We start from the raw sequence: 20,065 nt of genomic DNA, 5'->3' as shown, positions 1-20,065 counted from the left end.
TGGCTGCTCCATAACCCGCCCTCCTCCCCTCTATTTTGGAGTTCTCCCTAATGGGCTCTGCAGTAGAGAAGGAAGTGAGGGGGGTTCGCCCCCGTGCTGCTAGGTAACCTCGAGGCAGACCATGAGTGAGGGAGGGTGCATGTGCTGGCCTCATGGACACTGCTACCAAAGTTCTCCGATCAGAAGTGCAGCGATGCAAGCACACGTACAGTGGAGCACCCATAGGGACACACATCTCGAAGAACCATCATTACTGCAGAAGGTGAGTTAACTTCCTTTTTGTACTACCTGTCTGTGAAGACTGCCTTTTTAGTAGCATTACCTTGACCAGAAGAATAGGGGATATTCAGACCCTTATGGTGGGACCTCCCTGCGTAGTACTTCACAAAGACAAAGTGACTGAGACTTTACTCAAGCTTCTTACCTAATGTGGTTTCTGATTTGCATCTTAATCAATGATTCACCTACCTATCTTCTTCCCCAAGCCTCACACTACTCAGTGGGATGCCAAACTTTACCTTCGACATTTTCAAATATCTCTCTATTTAGAGAGAGAACGTAGCTATTCAGGGAATCTTGACTGTCTCTATCATTTGCTGATAGAATGAAGGGATGACCTATGTCCACTCAGAATGTCAAAATAGGTCTTGAACTATGTTAATGCTATGAGCTGGTCCATTTAGAGCCACCTGAACAAGTTAGGGCTCATTCCATCAGAGCCCAGGCTGCCTCTGCTGCATCTCTTTGACATGTCGCAACTTCAGAGATTGCAAAGCTCATATCTGGAGTTCAGTTCACACCTCCACTCAGCATAACTCCTTGGTAGAAGGTCCCAGACCTGATGCCCACTGTGACAGAGCTTTCCTGTAGTCGTCATCCCAGATTCTGAGCAACCACCTCAGGACACAAGTTATTATTGTGAGTCAATAGAAGTGGAATACTTGTGGACGTTCACTCGAAGAGGAAAGAACAGTTACTTAGCCTATAATAAGTAGTAACCGGTTCTTTGATATGCTTTCTGTACATCTGTGCCACACCCAACGCTCTCCCCACTATTGTCGAGTTCTTGCTAATTGGGAGACAGTGTTAGTGATGGAACTGGGGAGTGGTTACGGATGCCCTGCACTTTAAGCCATTGGCTATGGCGCATTGGAGAATACATAGGACATAAGCCACAGCCCCCAAAGGACACTACTGGTCAAAAAACTCTGGTCTTATGTACATGGGGCCTGTGCATACCACACGTGGAATAGATGGGTACAACACATCTCAAATAACTAGTTACCTGTAGTGTAAGTAAATGTTCTTTTTGTGGCAGCATTTTATAAAAAGAAGGGTCCAGCCTTAAAGTATGTCACTTTACACTGAAAAGGTGTGAAAGAGTCTTAGGCTACATCTGCAATATGAGCTAGGCCCAGGATTCCCAGTGTGTGTACACATGCTCGTGTTAGCTCTCATTGGCACTAGCACACTCAAAATAGTGTATCTGCAGTAGTATGGGCTGTGGCGGCTGTGGCAGCAGTGGCCCGGGTTTGCTGCCCCAAGTACATACCCACGGGGGTTCAGGCAGGTTTGTACTGAGGCAGCTAGCCCATGCTGCTGCTTTCTGTGCTACCATCTGTACTCTACCATTTTGAGTGTGCTAGCTCAGATGAGAGCTAATGGGAGTATGTTTACACAAGCTAGGCATCACACCCTTAGACATAGCTTTAGTGTAAATTAATATCCAGCCATTTACCTCCAGCTCTCTCTCACTTCATTTTGTTTTCTTAACTGCATTGTTCCTGACTCCTCTCTGATTATTTTGATGATAAAACAGAGAAAAATATAACCATATAAATAATTTAAAAGTGTGTGTGTGTGAACAATATAATGATTGATTTTTCATTTATTTTAGGTTATCCATTCAGCACTTAGAAAGCTGGACAAAGATCTCAGAACAGTGGAAGAATTTATTGAGCACTTGACTTTTCTGAGCCAGATTTCCTCAGAGTTGCCAATGCTAGAGACTCAGTATAACACACTTTCCCAACTGTATTCTATTGCAAGAGCCTATGACTTCTTTATTCCAGTTGAACAGTTTGCCTTATATCAGACCCTTACTCGCAGTCTGCATGATCTCAAATCAAGTATCCTTATTTGTGAAAAAGGAAAAAACGACAATATTATAAAATTCAGTGCAGATTTGGATGGCTATTTTGGCAACCTACAGTCTGAACTTAGGAACTTCAAGAACAAAGTAAGTTACTGGTCTGTTAAAACAGCATATTTTCATCTTTAGAGGCAGACTGGTCTAATGGATTGAAAATGAGTTTAAGAACCAGGAACTCAAGCATTCTGATCCTAACTGAAAAGGAGTACTTGTGGCACCTTAGAGACTAACCAATTTATTTGAGCATAAGCTTTCGTGAGCTACAGCTCACCTCATCGGATGGATACTGTGGAAACTGCAGAAGACATTATATACACAGAGACCATGAAGCAATACCTCCTCCCACCCCACTCTCCTGCTGGTAATAGCAGGTGGGAGGAGGTATTGTTTCATGGTCTCTGTGTATATAATGTCTTCTGCAGTTTCCACAGTATGCATCCGATGAAGTGAGCTGTAGCTCACGAAAGCTTATGCTCAAATAAATTGGTTAGTCTCTAAGGTGCCACAAGTACTCCTTTTTTTTTTTTTGCGAATACAGACTAACACGGCTGTTACTCTGAAACCTGGTCCTAACTGTCACTCTGGCTCATATTGTGACCTTGTGCAAATTGCTTAATGTTATATATCTCATTTTCCCTATGTATAATGTGTGGGTAATTATACTTTTGTAGCAGACTGAGGTATTAGGATTAATTATGTAATATTCATAAATTCCCCAATTCAATAAAGCACTTATGCATATGCTTAAGTCCCATTTACTATGTTTGTATATTTATTTGTATTGCAGTACCACCCAGAGACCAGTCCCTGTTGTGTTAAGTGATGTACAAACAAAAAGACTGTTCTTGGCCAAAAGAACGTGTACAATCTGTATTTAAGACAGACGAGATGGACAGTTAGTGGAAGTGCAAGGTGACAATGAGTTAGAATCATGGAACTGGAAGGGATCTCGAGAGGTCATCTAGTCCAGTTCCCTGCACTCAAGGCTGTACTAAGTATTATCTAGACCATCCCTGACAGGTGTTTGTCCAACCTATTCTTAAAAATCCCCAAAGATGGAGATTCCACAACCTCCTTAGACAATTTATTCGAGTGCTTAAACACTCTGACAATTAGGAAGTTTTTCCTAATGTCCAACCTAAACCGCCCTTGCTGCAATTTAAGTCCATTGCTTCTTGTCCTATTCTCAGCGGTTAAGAACAATAATTTTTCTCCCTCCTCTTTGTTACAACCTTTTATGTACTTTAAAATTGTTATCATGTCCCCTCTCAGTCTTCTCTTCTCTAGACTAAACAAACCCAATTTTTCCAATCTTCCCTCATAGGTCATGTTTTCTAGACTTTTAATCATTTGTGTTGTTCTCTGGACTTTCTCCAGTTTGTCCACATCTTTTCTGAAATGTGATGCCCAGAACTGGACACAATGCTCCAGTTGAGGCCTAATCAGTATGGAGTAGAGTGGAAGAATTACTTCTCGGTCTTGCTTACAATACTCCTGCTAATACATCCTAATATGATGTTTGCTTTTTTTGCAACAGTATTACAGTGTTGACTCATATTTAGCTGGTGATCCACTATGACCCCTAGATCCCTTTCTGCAGTACTACTGCCTAGGCAGTCATTTCCCATTTTGTATGTGTGCAACTGATTGTTCCTTCCTAAGTGGAGTACTTTGCATTTGTCCTTATTGAATTTCATCCTATTTACTTCAGACCGTTTCTCCAGTTTGTCCAAATCACTTTGAATTTTAATCCTATCCTATCCTATCCTTTATGAGCATGTTGAACAGTGGTCACAGCACACTAGCTGCCCAAGAATAGTCAAATGTTTTGTAGGCATCGAGGCATAAGTGGATGTTAATGGACCTTTAATGGAGCTTTAACACGTGCTTAAGTGCTTTGCTGAATCAGGTTGGACTTAAAACATGCTTAAAGTTAAGCACATACTTAAGTGCTTTGCTGAATTGGGGTCAAAACATTCTGGAAATGTAGAGATATAACTAATGTTTTCAATTATTGCCACCAACTCCATTTTTGGAAAATGGAAACATCTCCTGAAAAATAAACAAGTTAATAAATATTCAATATGTAGATGCACACCGTGCATGCACTTAAAGTGATACGGATGTGCACACAAGAAATGTTAATTCAAAATTTGAACCAAATTTATTCAAATGTTTACTGTCTGAACATAACATACTAGTTGAGTTGCCCCTGGGCTAAACACAGCTAGTGCAATACTACTGTACAAAAAAGTCATTAATAATGGTGTCTGGGGGGGGCCACGCTGAGATTGCTCAATTAGGGCTAACTGCAAAAAATGGGGCAGACAATCCCCAAAACTGGTGGGTATTCTAATACTGAAAATCACCAAGCCAGCAACGGAACCGCTTCTACAATACCTTACTGGTTATCCAGAAACCAAAACATAGTTCCCTTAAAGCAACACAGCTTTGGGCTCCCACCCAGACAGCGAAATCAAATATGAGGAGGATTCCTGAAAATCTTGATCATGTAAAAAGTTATACCAATCCCAAAGGATCGGACATATTACCACCAGATTAATGAATATCTTAGATCTTACCCAAATACACATTTACAGCCAATTCTTATTAACTAAACTAAAATGTATTTGAAAAGTAGAGAGAGTATTGGTTAAAAGATCATTATGCGTACAGATAGAGTAGAGTTCTTTGGCCAGTTTCATAGTAGGGATGGTGAGCTTTAGAGTTGCAAAGAGTTCTTTCAGAATTAGTCCATAGGTTACAGTCCAATGTTCAATATCAGGGTGATCCAGAAGGGTCTGGAGACCTCAATCTTGTGATTCAAACTTCCCCTGATGAAGCTTATGCGGATCTGAGATGACAGGATCAGGGCTCTAGAGTTCTTTTTATAGTTGTCTAGCAGCCGCTTGACAGCATGCTGTCCTTGGGTGAACAATAGACAATTATCGTAACTTTGAAGTAGACCTTCTATTTCTTAAGCATCACCAGTAATTAACTACATGGATTAACAAAAACTGCCCATCTCCCCTCCCTCCATTTACAGATAGTTTACTACATAGTTCAAAGAGAAATTAAGACAGTGATATTACTACATTCACAGTTCATCTAAATGTTAACACGTCCTTTTGATCTTTGGATTAACAGAATACCGCCATAGATGGAAAATGTTTGGTTATATTGTCAGCCTCTAACAATATGTATGTAAATACACAAAACCACAATCATTTTCTACTTATATGTCTCAAAATGTTGAATTTGGGTCAATTAACCTGCTAGTTGCTTAATCCTTTCTGGTTTAATGTCACAATAAAAAAAATAAATTTAAGACTTACATATACCACTTTCTTCCTCTGGTAAGTGTAGATTTTTGATAGATTGCATGTGCATGCAGCAGAATAAACTAACAAAATGATGTGGTAAAAGGTAGAAATTCATAAAGAATTCAATATTTTTTCAGATATTTGACTTTGAACATATTTCAAAAGTTTTATATGAGTACTGTAATTAATTGGTTACTAATAGTAGGCTCTGTACTTTGTCATTCTTAGAACACATTTTAACACATTTTTATGTCACATAGGTGAGAAATCCAGTTCTCCTCCTTAGCAAAACATTGCCTAAGACAGCTAAAGAGATCATCCAAAGTCTTGTGGAAGAAGCTGCAGTTATTTGTAACAAATCCAGAAGTTATGCAAATTACCAGGATCTCTTCGACAGTTCCATTGCTGACATGAGATCAGTGTCATTGGAAAGGATGTCACAGAAGAGTCAAGTAGGAGATTCAAGTTCTCAGAGAGTGAATAAAGAGCTCTCTGAAGTTGAAAGTGAATTAGCTTTACGAAAACTCTTGTGGGACTCACTAGAGGAATGGGGAAAGCTTTCTTTTAGGTGGAAACATACGCTTTTTGAGAACCTTGATGTAGATTTAATACAAAAGGATGTTAACAGATTTATGCAGACATTACAGATTCTAGAAAAAGGTAAAGATACTAAAATCACTAGCTGAGGCTTGTAGCCATTCATCAATGTCTTGAGGGAAACAAAATATTTAGAAATTATGGGCTAGATCCTCAACTGGCGTAAATTAGAATAATTCCAGTTATTTTAATAGGTCTGCACTGATTTTCACCACTGTTTCCTTATTCTACAAAATCAAGTTATGAGATGCAAATATGTTGAATTTGTGGTGCATTCATAATAGCTTTTAAACTTAAAGAATATTCCTGGTTCTTCTCCTTTGTGGGGGATAAAGAGGGGTTTGGACTTCTTTAAATCATAGAACATGAGGATATTGATGTCCAAATTATTCAAAAAGCCATGACCATTTGAATAAAATTAAATAAAAAAACTATAGATATGTTTCATTATTGTATTTTAATATGTTCTTATAAATGATGCCAATGGAACAAATTAATATGATAAGGGAGCACAGTTAGTAGGATGCTAAAGAAAAATAATTAGAAAAATATTTTGTGTTACAACATTACTATTAAGTATATATATCTGCTTACGCAAACTGAAATAAGTCTGATATATTGCAAACATTTTATATTTTCCAAGGTTTACCCGAAAATAATATTATAATAGGTGTGAAGCAGTCACTAATGGATTTTAAAGAAGGCCTATCTGTGATTGTGTTTTTAAGAAGTCCATGTCTTCAACCAAGGCATTGGGAGGCTATACAGTATATTATTGGGCAATCCATTTCTTGGGATAAAAAGTTTACCTTGGAGGATGTTCTGCAACTCAATGTAAATATATGTTACATTATTTATACCTGACTCAGGAACTGATTAACGTTTTTGTTGTAAAATGTGATTATAATTAGTTTATTACAGCTGTATTTAGGATTAAAGTTTTACAGTTAGCTTTTAAATATATAGTCCAGTCTACTACTACTACGACTACTACTGCTACTGCTGCTCCACTTCTGCAACTTTTATAGGGATATTGTATATTTTGCAGGAATTTATACTCCAGTTATTTAGTAAAATATCTGTATTATCACTTGTTTATCTATTGTTCAACCCCGCGTAATACAGTTTTCCTCTTTAGTTGTTTCAGTACAAGAAAGAAATAATTGATGTATCAGTAACAGCAACCAATGAAGCTACCCTTGAAGTAATGCTGAATAAGATAATTAACCTTTGGAATAAAACTAATTTCCATTTATCTCCTCACTGCTCTGAAACTTCAACTGTCATGATTATTTCATCTGCTGAAGATATAATGGCTCAGTTAGAAGAATCTCAAGTAACAATTTCAACAATTAAGGGTTCTTGCTATGTTGGGCCAATTAAGGTAAAGATTACTTGTGACATTTGTGTATGTTTGGAGAATAAAGTCTGTGGAAAACCTGTGCAGGTGGTGTACAACTGAAATAAATAGTATCCTTGTTGTTTACTTTCTTTTTACTTTCAAAGCCCAGCAGCAAACTTTTACTAAAGGTGTGCATTCCTGTACGCATGTTGCTGTAAACAGTTGCAGAGCTGCTACTCGGGAGGGTCTTCGTAGAACTCCTCAGAAGTTCTGTCTCCACAAGACCATTAGCAGCATTTGCACTGCAGTTACTGTATACTATATGTGATTTATTTGATTAATTTTTGGCAGTTTTTCTATTCAGCAGCAATTAGTCCTGATTAGATTTATTTTTGTTATTAAATAGCTGCTTTTTGGTAGCACTACTGAATATGTGGTCACTTTTCAACCCTGTCAAGGGTAGAAGAGAAGTTAGATCTTTCCACAGCATAGATCAGCAGGAGAAAGAGTGGGAGCAGAGCATTTAGCTTCTAAAGCATCCAATTCCTTCTTAGCGTTCTGTCCTGACTTCCATGCCTTATATGTGAATTTGTCTAATCACTATGATTTGAAAAGGAAGGCGCTATATTTGGATGCATCTAACTTTGTGTGCAACTAGATTGATGCTGGAGGAATATTGCCACTAATATATGTTTTGGATGGACTGAAGGGAGTCAATGTGGATGTTGCAGAGGCTTAAGAAGGTGGTTATAATAATTGATACGCACAATGATGAGGACATGAATGAGTGTTGTAGGTGTCAGGCAGAGAGAAAGGGATTGATTTGTGTGCTGTGAAGAAAGAAACAAAAAGATTTAGACATGGCCTGAATGCATGGGGAGGAGAAAGGAATTAAAATGATCCCAGGGTTTGAGCCTGGGTGATTGGGAGGATGGTGGTGTTGATTACACAACCAAATAAATGGATGGAGAAAAAATTATGATATAGGATAGATTTTAGCCTTGGTAACTTTATGTTGTTACCAAGATCTTCAGGAAGATATGGTGGAGAAATCAGTTGAGGTGTGGGACTAGAGAGAAAAGGGACATAGGTGTGGAAAAGGAGACTTGTTCATTAGGATAAAGACGCTGAAGCTGTAAGAGTGGATGAGGATGCCCAGGTATAGTGAAAGAAGGAAAAAGGACAAAGAAAAAGCCCCCTATGACTTCCATAAAGAGGGGAAGAAAGGAAAGAAGAGTAACTACCAAAGGAGTCTCAAATGCTAAAATAGTGCTGTATGGACACAGTATAGCAGACTACATAAGAATAGCGTCCTGAAGTTTTTAACTCAGTCCTGTCTTCAAGTCCATGAGAGTTTGAGTAAGGATTTTGTCCCATAGTATTTTGCCGTGTGCATGAATTATAGAGCTAAAATCTGTATTGTGTGCAGAGTGCTTATCAAATCATGCCTTTACTTTGTAAAGTAATTAATCATGTGTATGAAACAAATTAAGATGAGTATATGCAAATTCAGTTGACATTATTATGTTTTGTAACCTGTGTTTTCACTTTTTCTGCCTTCAAATAGGTCCTCAATAATACAGATTATTTTGGGTCCTTTTAATTATATGAATCTTGATCTTACATATAAAAAATCACAATTTCTAGTCATTTTTAAGGAGTCCAATTGTTTTATATAGCTGGGTATGATTTATAGTTTTGAGTCTTAGCCCGGATTGCAACTGTAAATGGCTTTAATTTATATCTCCTAGAACTGATTGATTATTATTAAAAAGATACGCAGCTGGGTATTGCAGCTGTATCAGTATCTTAAAAGGAAACCAGATATAGTAAGTAGTTCTTCTTAGTATCAACTTGCAAAATTTTACTTGCCCTTTGTTTAAAGCAAATATGAACATGTATTTTTGTAAAAAAGTTTGAAGAAATAGGTTCACAGAAATCTCCTTACTGTTCTATTGGCTTCAGTGAACAGTAACTAACAGTGAGGCTCATTTATGAGCAAGGAAAGCAGGATTCAGCTCCATAATTTATACCACAACAAGTAAAGTTAATTTTTAATTCATGCCAGTGCCCTGAAATGAAAAGATTTCCAGCTGAGTGATAGCTATTTTCTTCGTACTCTAATGTATTATTGAAACATAATATAAAACAAATTTATGGCATATCTTAGTATGTCTTTTTCAGATACAAGTAATTAGCTCCTAATGAAGCAGGTTTTTTTTGTCACATTATATAGAATTGTGGACATTTTGTATTTAGTACTCTGCTATAGTTTGCTTAAAACTCTATCAAAATTTTGTTTGGGAGTCCTTAGGTAACATATATCTTGAAGTAGTAAGTATTTCCACCAAATTTAGTTTTTAGTTTATATTATTCTATTTTATATGGTAGAACCTTGTAGATGCATGGGATCGTAAGTTAAATCTTTTCTATCGCACCCTGGAGGAATGGTTGATTTGCCAAAGGAATTTGATTTACCTGGAACCAATCTTTCATGCTCCAGAAATACAAAGGTATATATGAATGCGTATCACGTTGTCTCAGGGCAAAGTGATCTTAGTAGATCAGAGAATTGAACCTCAAGTATGTTCAAGCATTTAAGAAATAGTGACCAATTTTTAAGAGAGGATACCATGGTGGTGCATGAGACAAAAGACACAGATGAGTGGATAGCTAAACTGTAACATGATGAAGTTTGATGTCCTAGGATGGGGCACAATGCTAGAGAGGTACAATAGTACTGTGACACTGAATGTCAGGGAGCTCTATTTTATAAAATCAACCAAGGTATAAATAGCTTGAAAAGAAAAGTTAAAACATTTTGCCCTTTTCTGTATTCAGAACTGTATTTAAAATTTTTTTGATTTTTGAACTGATTCAATTAAGTTAGTGCAAACCCTGTGTATTGGTTCTTTTAATTAGCTTAATTGGATATCAAGGTAAACTAAATTCTAACCAGTTTTAAATTGAAATAAGAGTGTTCACACATGGTTTTGCACCAGTTTAACTCAGATTTTAAAACTCCATTTTATAGACGAGGCTTAAGAGGCAAGATTACGTGACCATTTCAGTAAAAGGCAATAGTGCAGTCTATTTTTAATTACAGTAGCCTTTATCTTGTTTTTATATGATTTTTTTTAATTCTTCGCTTGCTTCCAAGTATGGGGATGAGTGAAGCAATCACATGAAGAGGAAAAACTAGGTTACTTCCTGTTTACTAGAGTTTTCTGAATATTTTTTTCGCCCCAGATCCACATTCATCCTTCTCTCCATAGTATCTTATCTTGGTCAGAAATTCAGGGGATATGTTGGATGTGTATCTTATTATAGAGGTTTTGGCAGTGATTAGTGCACATTGAGGCACTCAGATAAGTAACTCCTCACTTAACGTTGTAGTTATGTTCCTGCAAAATGCTACTTTAAGTGAAATGATGTTAAGTGAATCCAATTTCCCCATAAGAATTAATGTAAATGGAGGGGTTAGGTTCCAGGGAAATTTTTTTGCCAGACAAAAGACATATATATATATATATATATATATATATATACATATGCACACATATACACAGTATACATTTTAAACAAACAATTTAATACTGTACACAGTAATGATGATTGTGAAGCTTGGTTCAGGTGTAGGAGTCAGAGGGTGGGATATTTCCCTGGGAATGTCTTACTGCTAAATGTTGAACTAGCACTCTGCTGAGCCCTCAAGGGTTAACACGTTGTTAATGTAGCCTCACACTGTACAAGGCAGCACGAATGGAGGGAGGGGATGGCAGCATGTCAGAGAGAGAGAGAGACATACACCCTGTGTGTGGGAGAGAGACGCACATTACCCCTTTAGGTACGGTGACCCCACTTTAAGTACACTGCCCTTTTAAGTAGATCAGCAAGTTGAGACAGCAGCTGCTGCCAGAAAGCTCCCTCTGCCCTGAGCCCTGTAGTGTCCCCCCCTCGATGCAGATGGGGTAAATAAGTGGGGGCAGGAACAGGGGGAAGGGGGACACCCTGGCATTAGCACCCTTCTTCCCCCTTTTCCCCCCACACAACGAGCAGGGGGCTCCTGGGAGCAGCTTCAAGGCAGAGGGCAGGAGCAGCACATGGCAGGGGGGAGGGACAGCTGAACTGCCCAACAATTGATAGAGTTCTGGGTGGCTTTCCCACAGGGAACTTAGGGGAGTGGTGAACTGATGGGGGGCTGCTGGTCCACCCTGGTTCAAAGCCCCTTCCCCTCCCCCCAGCTAGCTCCAACGGGCTGCTCTTTCTGCAAGCAGTGGACAAAGCAGGTGGTTGCCAAACAACTTTAAACGAACATTGCACAACTTTAAACGAGCATGTTCTCTAATTGATCAGCAATGTAACAACGTTAACTGGGACGACTTTAAGTGAGGAGTTACTGTCCTATGGTAAGAGACATAAGTGCCTAAATAGATAGATTGACCGACTAACCTGTGATGAGGCATGCTACCCTGACTCTGTGTACCTCAACATGCGATTCCAAAATGTGGGTTTGTGGAAGCAGTATAAAGGATGTAGGGAAAATAAACGAACAACATTCAGAATTAGGTATATTTGAATGCTGCATTCTATAAATTGATCTCTAATATGATCTGTGATTTAAATAGGCAGCTTCCAGCAGAAGCAAGTATTTTCTCTCAGGTTAATAACAAATGGAAAGAGATAATGGAGTGTACAGACGATGACCCAAATGCTCTTAGGGCAACCACAACTGCAGGAGTCCTTGAGATGCTGCAGACCAGCAATGCACATCTTGAAAAAATACAGAAGTCTCTTGAGGTAAAACCACACCAAAATTCCCACTGTCAGCCATGTTCCCTATCCACTAAACCATGCTGCGAATTAGTGCTTTTTCGTTAGTAAAACTTTGTGATATACTAAACAAATAGTATAAGAATCTGTAATTAATTGTGGGTGTGAGTGAGATATTTGGAAATGACAACCTAAACATACCATGTTCAAAGAACAAACATTTTGAACATATCTTTGGACATGACTCTCTGCAGATACATTTTAACCCTTCAAAATAAAAGTCTAATGAAGTCATAAATCACTTATGAGAGTTAACTAAGCTTCAGTTTATATCTATACAGTAGTAAAAGGCAAAATCCCTTTAAAAGACTCACTAATAAAGAAGTAAATCCAAATCTTACTGTACACTGAAGTGCTAGATAATGAGGTTCTAATGTTTCACAGATGAGTGGTGCCAACTTCATATGTAAGACTGGGCTGTATTTTACAATTACAGTAAGAGTTTAACCTCTGTTTTTTGCATGAAAAAGTTTATCTGCTTAAAATTTTTAGCACATAGATTTTGAGTAAAGTCTGCATTTTAGAGAATTTTCAAACAAATCTGTATATTTGTTTCTGAGTTCTAATCTCTTAAAATTGGCATTAAAAAGTGGACATTTTAAGTCTCATTTTCTGGGCTTCTGTAGCTTAAAAACTAAGTACAGTAGGAACTCAGAAACTGATACATAATTAGTGTTTGGGCAGTCTCTCTAGAGTTGCATAATTATTTTGTTGTTAAAGAAAAAAATTAGTGTTACTTGTCATAACAGAAACCTTTTGTGCAACTGTTAGCTGGCAGAGAAAATGTCCTGTGTTGGCTTCTCCCATTGTCTGGCATGTTATGCAGAAGCCCTTTTGAATGGCTCAGGAAAGGAATACAACACTGGCTCTTGTCCCCAGGTCTACTATCCCTACTGTGGCAGAACAGAAATTGTAGTTTATTGTTTATGTTGTTTGATGGTTGTTCTAGTAGTGAGGTGTGTAACTCTTCTTGGAAGGGTGAGGGTGTGTAATTTTAGGTGCCCTAACTTTGCATTTCCTCACTTATGTGGTCTTGTGTTAAGGTTGGTGTGTACATAAAATTCCTAACTGTATTTGTGCATCGATGATGAGGCAAATCTGTGCCTTTGCAGTAAAACTTATACAGGTCTGCTCCTTGAGAAATGGTTGGGTTTGACTGTCTGCATGATGGGAAGGCTGGGAGAGGGCAAAGGACAGAGGATCCATCTCAGCACGGATCTCTAGCATGTTGCAGGGACAAATAAGGTAGTCTTCAGCCCGGCACTCAGCCAGGCTAGTTGGCTTGGGTGCTGGCATGAGGCTATGGCCTGATTTGCATGATAGCTACATGTTTTATGTTGGCTCTGTGAATAGGATGAATGATGTAAAGCCATGACATTTTGCCAAGAATGACAGCCATCAAGATTATATAACACCTGAAGGAGGTGGACTTGCAGTTTATAGGAAATAATTTGCAATACAGTAGTAAGTTATGATCCAAGTGCATATGTTTTTTTATTTACATGCCATTTTTTTTACTAAATGACTAATAATAGAATCATAGGGTTAGAAGGGACCACAAAGGTCATCTAGTCTAGCTCCCTGCCAAGATGCAGGATTTGTTGTGTCTAAGCCATCCAAGACCGATGGTTATCCAGTCTCCTTTTAAAAACCTCCAGTGAAAAAGCTTTTATAACCTCCTGAGGCAGTCTGTTCCATTATCCTGCTGTGCTTACAGCTAGGAAGTTTTTCCTGAGATTTAATCTAAATCTACTATGCTGTAGTTTGAACCCATTGCCTCTTGTTCTGCCTCTGTGGCAAAAGAGAACAACGTTTCTTCATCTTTTTTATGGCAGCCTTTCAAGTATCAGAAGACAACTATCATATCCCCCCTTAATCTCCTCTTTTCCAAACTAAGCATACCCAGTTCATTCAGCCTTTGCTCAAATGGCTTGCATTCCATTTCTTTAATCATCTTTGTCGCTCGCCTCTGAATCCTTTCCAGTTTCTCTACAGCCTTTCTATACATTTGTGACCAAAATTGGACACAGTGCACCAGCTGAGGCTGAACCAGCACCGAGTTAGAGCAGTACTATCACCTCCCTTGCTATGCCGCTGTCAAGGTTCCTCCCCCACTCTGAACTCTAGGGTACAGATGTGGGGACCTGCATGAAAACCTCCTAAGCTTACTTTTACCAGCTTAGGTTAAAACTTCCCCAAGGTACAAATTAATTTTATCCTTTGTCCTTGGAATATCCACTGCCACCACCAAACTCTAACTGGGTTTACTGGGAAGCATAGTTTGGACACGTCTTTCCCCCCAAAATCCTCCCAACCCTTGCACCCCACTTCCTGGGAAAGGTTTGGTAAAAATCCTCACCAATTTTCATAGGTGACCACAGACCCAAACCCTTGGATCTGAGAACAATGAAAAAGCATTCAGTTTTCTTACAAGAAGTCTTTTAATAGAAGTAAAGAAATCACCTCTGTAAAATCAGGATGGTAGATACCTTACAGGGTAATTAGATTCAAAACATAGAGAATCCCTCTAGGCAAAACCTTAAGTTACAAAAAAGACACACAGACAGGAATAGTCATTCTATTCAGCACAGTTCTTTTCTCAGCCATTTAAAGAAATCATAATCTAACGCATACCTAGCTAGATTACTTACTAAAAGTTCTAAGACTCCATTCCTGTTCTATCCCTGGCAAAAGCAGTGTACCGACAGACACAGACCCTTTGTTTCTCTCCCTCCTCCCAGCTTTTGAAAGTATCTTGTCTCCTCATTGGTCATTTTGGTCAGGTGCCAGTGAGGTTACCTTTAGCTTCTTATCCCTTTACAGGTGAGAGGATTTTTCCTCTGACCAGGAGGGATTTTAAAGGGGTTTACCCTTCCCTTTATATTTATGACAGCCGCTTTTAATGCAACTTAAAATTGTATTTGTTTTGGCTGACTTATGTTGAGGTTTTGATCTACCTAGGGTGACCAGACAGCAAATGTGAAAAATTGGGACGGGGGTGAGGGGTAATAGGAGTCTATATAAGAAAAAGACCCAAAAATCGTGAAGGTCCCTATAAAATCGAGACATCTGGTCACCCTAGATCTACCACAACTCCTAGTTCTTCAAGTAGTTTCCCTGTGAGTGTTACACTTTAGGTGGCAGTGCATCCCAGTGCCGTCAATCGGAGATTTATGGTAGCTGTGTTTGCGCATGCAAAGTAGTGTGTGGTGGTGCTGTTGGTGCTGTGTGTAGCATGCGCATGACATGAGCCCTCCAGTTCCTTCTCAACTGTCCTTGGCTGAAGACAGAGTGAAGGGGCAGTGTTAGCGCTTTTCCCTAAAACAGTTAAGAAATAGCTTTTAGATAAATATTTAGATAAGTTGTTATAGAGATAGTTAGAGTTAGTGTCAGTGTTCGAAAAAAAAATTTCTTGTTAGCTTGTTAGACAATCCCCCCTTAAGGGATTGTTACTAGTTAAAATGCTGGGGTCTCCAGGCTTCAAATGATGCAGCTCCTGCCACAAGGCCATGCCTGTTTTAGATAGACACTCTTTATGTGTACACTCCCTGGGTGAGGGGCATATTCCCCAGAAATGTCCCCTCTGCTGCAACCTCAAAGCCAGACCCCGACGTGACAGGGATTTCCAGCTTAAAATGATCTTGATGGAGAAGTCCCTCCAGCCTGAGGTGGACAAGCAAACAGCCTCTCCAGGCACTCCTCAAGATGGAAAAGGAGACCTACCCTCTGAAAAAAGAAAAAAGAGGGCTCAAACGTCTCCACAGAGAGGTTCGTGAAAACAGAGGTATCCTCCTGCCATGTCTCTACCCGTAATGCCATCTTACTCTAGGGTGAGCACCTATGACAGTCGAGGACCTCCAGCACTGCCGAGGTCAGAACAAAACAAACGGAGCCGAGGCACCAAGAAAAACATGCCTCCTCCATGCACCGAGCTCACCAGTACAGGACTCGGCACTGAGTGTCTCAGCCACCATGCCTCCATCCCCAGCACCAACAACTCAGTCAGCACTGGTAGACACCACTAAATCGGCACCGACCAAACAACACCACCAGTCGGCACTGACTCCATCAACGAAAGGGAAAGCACCGACGGCATCGACTACTCAGAAATCAGGACCGACACAGTCTCTGCTGCACCAGAGAGACTTAGAAATCTCATCGGCACCACATTCACCAATACTCAGTGCCAAGGGCTCCCCCACAGGCTCCAGAGGAGATCACAGCCCAGAAGACATGGCACAGTTCTCCAATGATGATGAGAAGGAGATGCAGGGACAATACCTCCTATCTCCATGTCACTCCTCACCTAAGGCCCACCAACCAGTGTGGAACCACATGGGTCCAAGACACCAGATGAACAAACCATGGTGTGGACCTCCATGGATGTACCCTCCTATGGCTTTCCCAATGCAATGGGAGCTCATATAGGGTTCAACATTCTAGATCATCCGTAGCGCATAGACGTAAGCTGCGCTCTAACCCAGCATCTCCCACACCACAATCCCTGGAGACACAGGAAGGGGGAGAGAGGACTCAGAGACGGGCACAGACCATGACACATCTCCTGTACACAATTCATCTTCCTCTCCAGATGAGGTGATTATGCCCCCACCACCAACCTTGGCGGGTGACTTTAAACAGTTTCAAGAGCTGTTCAAGAGAGTCATGCAAAGCCAAGACATCCCGCTGGAGGAGGTAAAGATAAACCACCACAAGCTGGTACAAATACTGCAAACTGCATCTACCTCTAAGATTGCCTTTTCCATCAATGAGACCATCTTGGATCCTGCGGAGATAGTCTGGCAGACACCTGCTTCTATTCCACCCACCTGCAAAAGCACAGATAGAAAATATTACGATACCATCCAAGGGGGAGACTTTCTATTTGTGCACCCACTTCCCAACGCCTAAGTTGTCGAGGCAGTAAATCACCCTAACATACAGCCACAATTCAAGGTTACACCCCATGACAAAAAACACAAAAGACTCGACTTGTTCGGATGCAAAGTATATTCTTCCAGCACCTTTCAGTTTTGAGTGCCCAATTATTCAGCACTACTGGCAAAATACGACTATGACAACTATGGGAAACTTGCCCAGTTCATATCTGAGCTCCCAGATAAAAAACAGACACAATTCTAGGCCGTTGTCATCGACGGCCATCTCATATCCACAACAGCCCATCAGGCAGCATTGTACAGAACAGACACTGCAGCCAGAATGATGGCCACAGCTGTAGCAATGTTTCAAGCTTCATGGCTTCAGGTCTCGGGGATACCAAAAGAACTCCAGACAAAATTAGAGGACTTACCTTTCGACCGGCAACAACTCTTCTCTTAGAAGACCGATGAGGTGCTTCATTCAATGAAGGAGACACTGGCCACGCTCCGCACTTTGGGGATTTACACCCCCTCTGCAAAGAGAGGGAGATACCAACCATATCAGAGACTTAGAGACTCCTTAAACAGGCAACAACAACAGCGACCATACGATAACCAATGCCAGCATCAATTATCACAACACCGGCAAACACCTCAATCTCAGGTGCCAACTTCTCGGTCAGCACCTCCAAAACTGCAATTTTGAAAAGTTGGTCAAGGGTTTGAACGACCTCCCTCATGAAACAGCACTCACACCTGACCCATCCCCAATTTTTGGCCATCGACTCCGGCCCTTTTACCACATCTGGGCCACCATAACATCATACCAATGGGTGTTAGAAGGTATCATGTCAGGATACACTATCCCCTTAACCTCCTGCCCATCTACCCTACCCTCTTCCCTGTCCCTCTTCAGGAACACTTCTCAAGTACTGACTAGAATAAGAAGTTGATCATCTTCTACAACTAGTTGCCATGGAACAAGCACCACTACAATTCAGAGGGAAGGGACTCCAATTACTCTCTGACCCAGAAGAAGAGCGGGGGATGGAGACCCATCACAGATCTCCGGAAGCTCAACAAGTTTGTCAGATCGCAAAAGTTCAAGATGGTCACACTGGGTATGATACTCCCAGTGCTGCAAGAGGGTGACTGTTTTCAGCCATCGACCTTCAAGATGTTTATTTCTATATCACCATTCATCCTGCTCACAGGAAATGTCTACGATTCACGATAGGACGAGAACACTGCCAATACAGAGTACTACCATTCAGCCTATCCACAGCACCAAGAGTTTTCTCCAAAACTCTAGCGGTGGTAGCGACACAACTACAGAAACAGGAAATAATGATTTCCCCTGACCTGGGCGATTGCCTTACCAAAGGCCCAACTCTACAAGACACAATGGATGCAGTCCAGTCCACTATCACACTATTCTGGGAGCTACAAATAAACAGAAATCAACCATAGACCCAGTCCAAGAACTAGACTGTATCGGGGCACACTTTGACGCCATAGGAGTCAAGGCATCATTCATTACCCCTTACCAGATTCACAGACTCACAAACCTCATCTCAGAGGTACAAGTCAGTCCTCAAGTTCGGGCTCGCACAGTCCTACAATTACCAGGACACATGGTGGCCATGATGTTTGTGGTACGACATGCAAGACTACATATGTGATGCCTACAAGGTTGGCTAAGCATGGTATACATACGAAACAAACACAGCCTACACAAACGGCTCACAGTTCCATCAAATGTCCTGAATTCATTACTATGGTGGACAAGACCACAAAATGTCTGTATGGGTATCCCTTTCCAACAGGAACCCCTGACAACAGCGATCACCACAGATGCCTCACTGATAGGCTAGGGTGCTCACATGTGTCAACACACGATACAGGGCAAAAGGTCTCTGGGAAAAACTGAACTGCACATCAGTTTGCTAGAGTTACAAGCAGTCCACAGTGCCTGCAGACATTTCCTACCTCATCTACGGAACAAATCCATTCAAATTATGACCGACAGTATCGCCTGTATGTTCTGCATCAACAGGCAAGGAGGAGCTCACATTCTCTATGCACAGAAGCCATGAGACTTCGGAATTGATGTATACAACACAATGTAAACATCTCAGCGTGTTACCTGCCAGGCTGTCAGAATGTGACAGCAGACATGCTCAGCAGGAACTTCTCTCAGGAGCATGAATGGGAGATGAATGGAGAGGTCCTGGGTTCAGTCTTCAAACAGTGGGGCACTCCCACCATTGATCTGTTCACATCCCTAACGAATCGCAAATGCATGATGTTCTACTTGAGAGCAGGACTGGGACTACAGTCTTTAGAGGGCGCCTTCCTCATTAAATGGGAGGCACAACTCACGTATGCATTTCCACCGATACCAATGATATCACATGCAATACACAAGATATGAGTAGACAGGGCCAAAGTTATCCTTATAGTCCTGACATGGCCCAAACAGGCATTTTTATCCTTACCTGTTACGCATGGTGATATGTGCCCGCGAGCTCTCCCTCGCCGGCCGGATCGGCTATCTCAACACAACAGTTGTACTCTCCACCCGAACGTGGAGATACTCCACTTACAGGCATGGCTCCTGAATGGTTCCACCATGACAAAATAACCTGCTCGGAACAAGTTAAACACGTGTTATTAAATAGCAGGAAACGGACTACGAGAAATACCTACCTTCAAAAATGGAAGAGGTTCTCTGCCTGGTGTCAAGGAAGACACTTGATGAGCGATTCAGCACCACTACCATTAATCTTAGAATACCTATTGGAGCTGAAAAGCACTGGCTTAACGATAAGCTCAATCAGAGTCCATCATGTAGCCATTTCAGCATTCCACCAAGAGATCAATGGAACTTTGATGTTTTCACACCCAACTACGAAACGCTTCCTGAAGGGTCTCATAA

General features: G+C 40.6%; 1 protein-coding gene across 1 annotated transcript in view; it reads left to right on the top strand.

Moving 5' to 3' along the window:
• The window catches only part of DNAH14 (dynein axonemal heavy chain 14), a 485,531-nt gene that overhangs the window by 129,812 nt on the left and 335,654 nt on the right, over window positions 1-20,065 (top strand). The window contains exons 19-24 of the mRNA XM_048843312.2: window positions 1,898-2,239; window positions 5,736-6,135; window positions 6,716-6,906; window positions 7,211-7,456; window positions 9,806-9,927; window positions 12,043-12,214. Coding sequence (XP_048699269.2) covers window positions 1,898-2,239; window positions 5,736-6,135; window positions 6,716-6,906; window positions 7,211-7,456; window positions 9,806-9,927; window positions 12,043-12,214 — 1,473 coding nt within the window. The remainder of the gene's footprint in view (window positions 1-1,897; window positions 2,240-5,735; window positions 6,136-6,715; window positions 6,907-7,210; window positions 7,457-9,805; window positions 9,928-12,042; window positions 12,215-20,065) is intronic.

Source organism: Caretta caretta, chromosome 3, assembly GCF_965140235.1.
Source record: "Caretta caretta isolate rCarCar2 chromosome 3, rCarCar1.hap1, whole genome shotgun sequence".
Lineage (NCBI taxonomy): Eukaryota > Metazoa > Chordata > Testudines > Cheloniidae > Caretta > Caretta caretta.
Note: the sequence above shows the minus strand (reverse complement) of the source record. Positions and strands in the feature narration are given on the sequence as shown.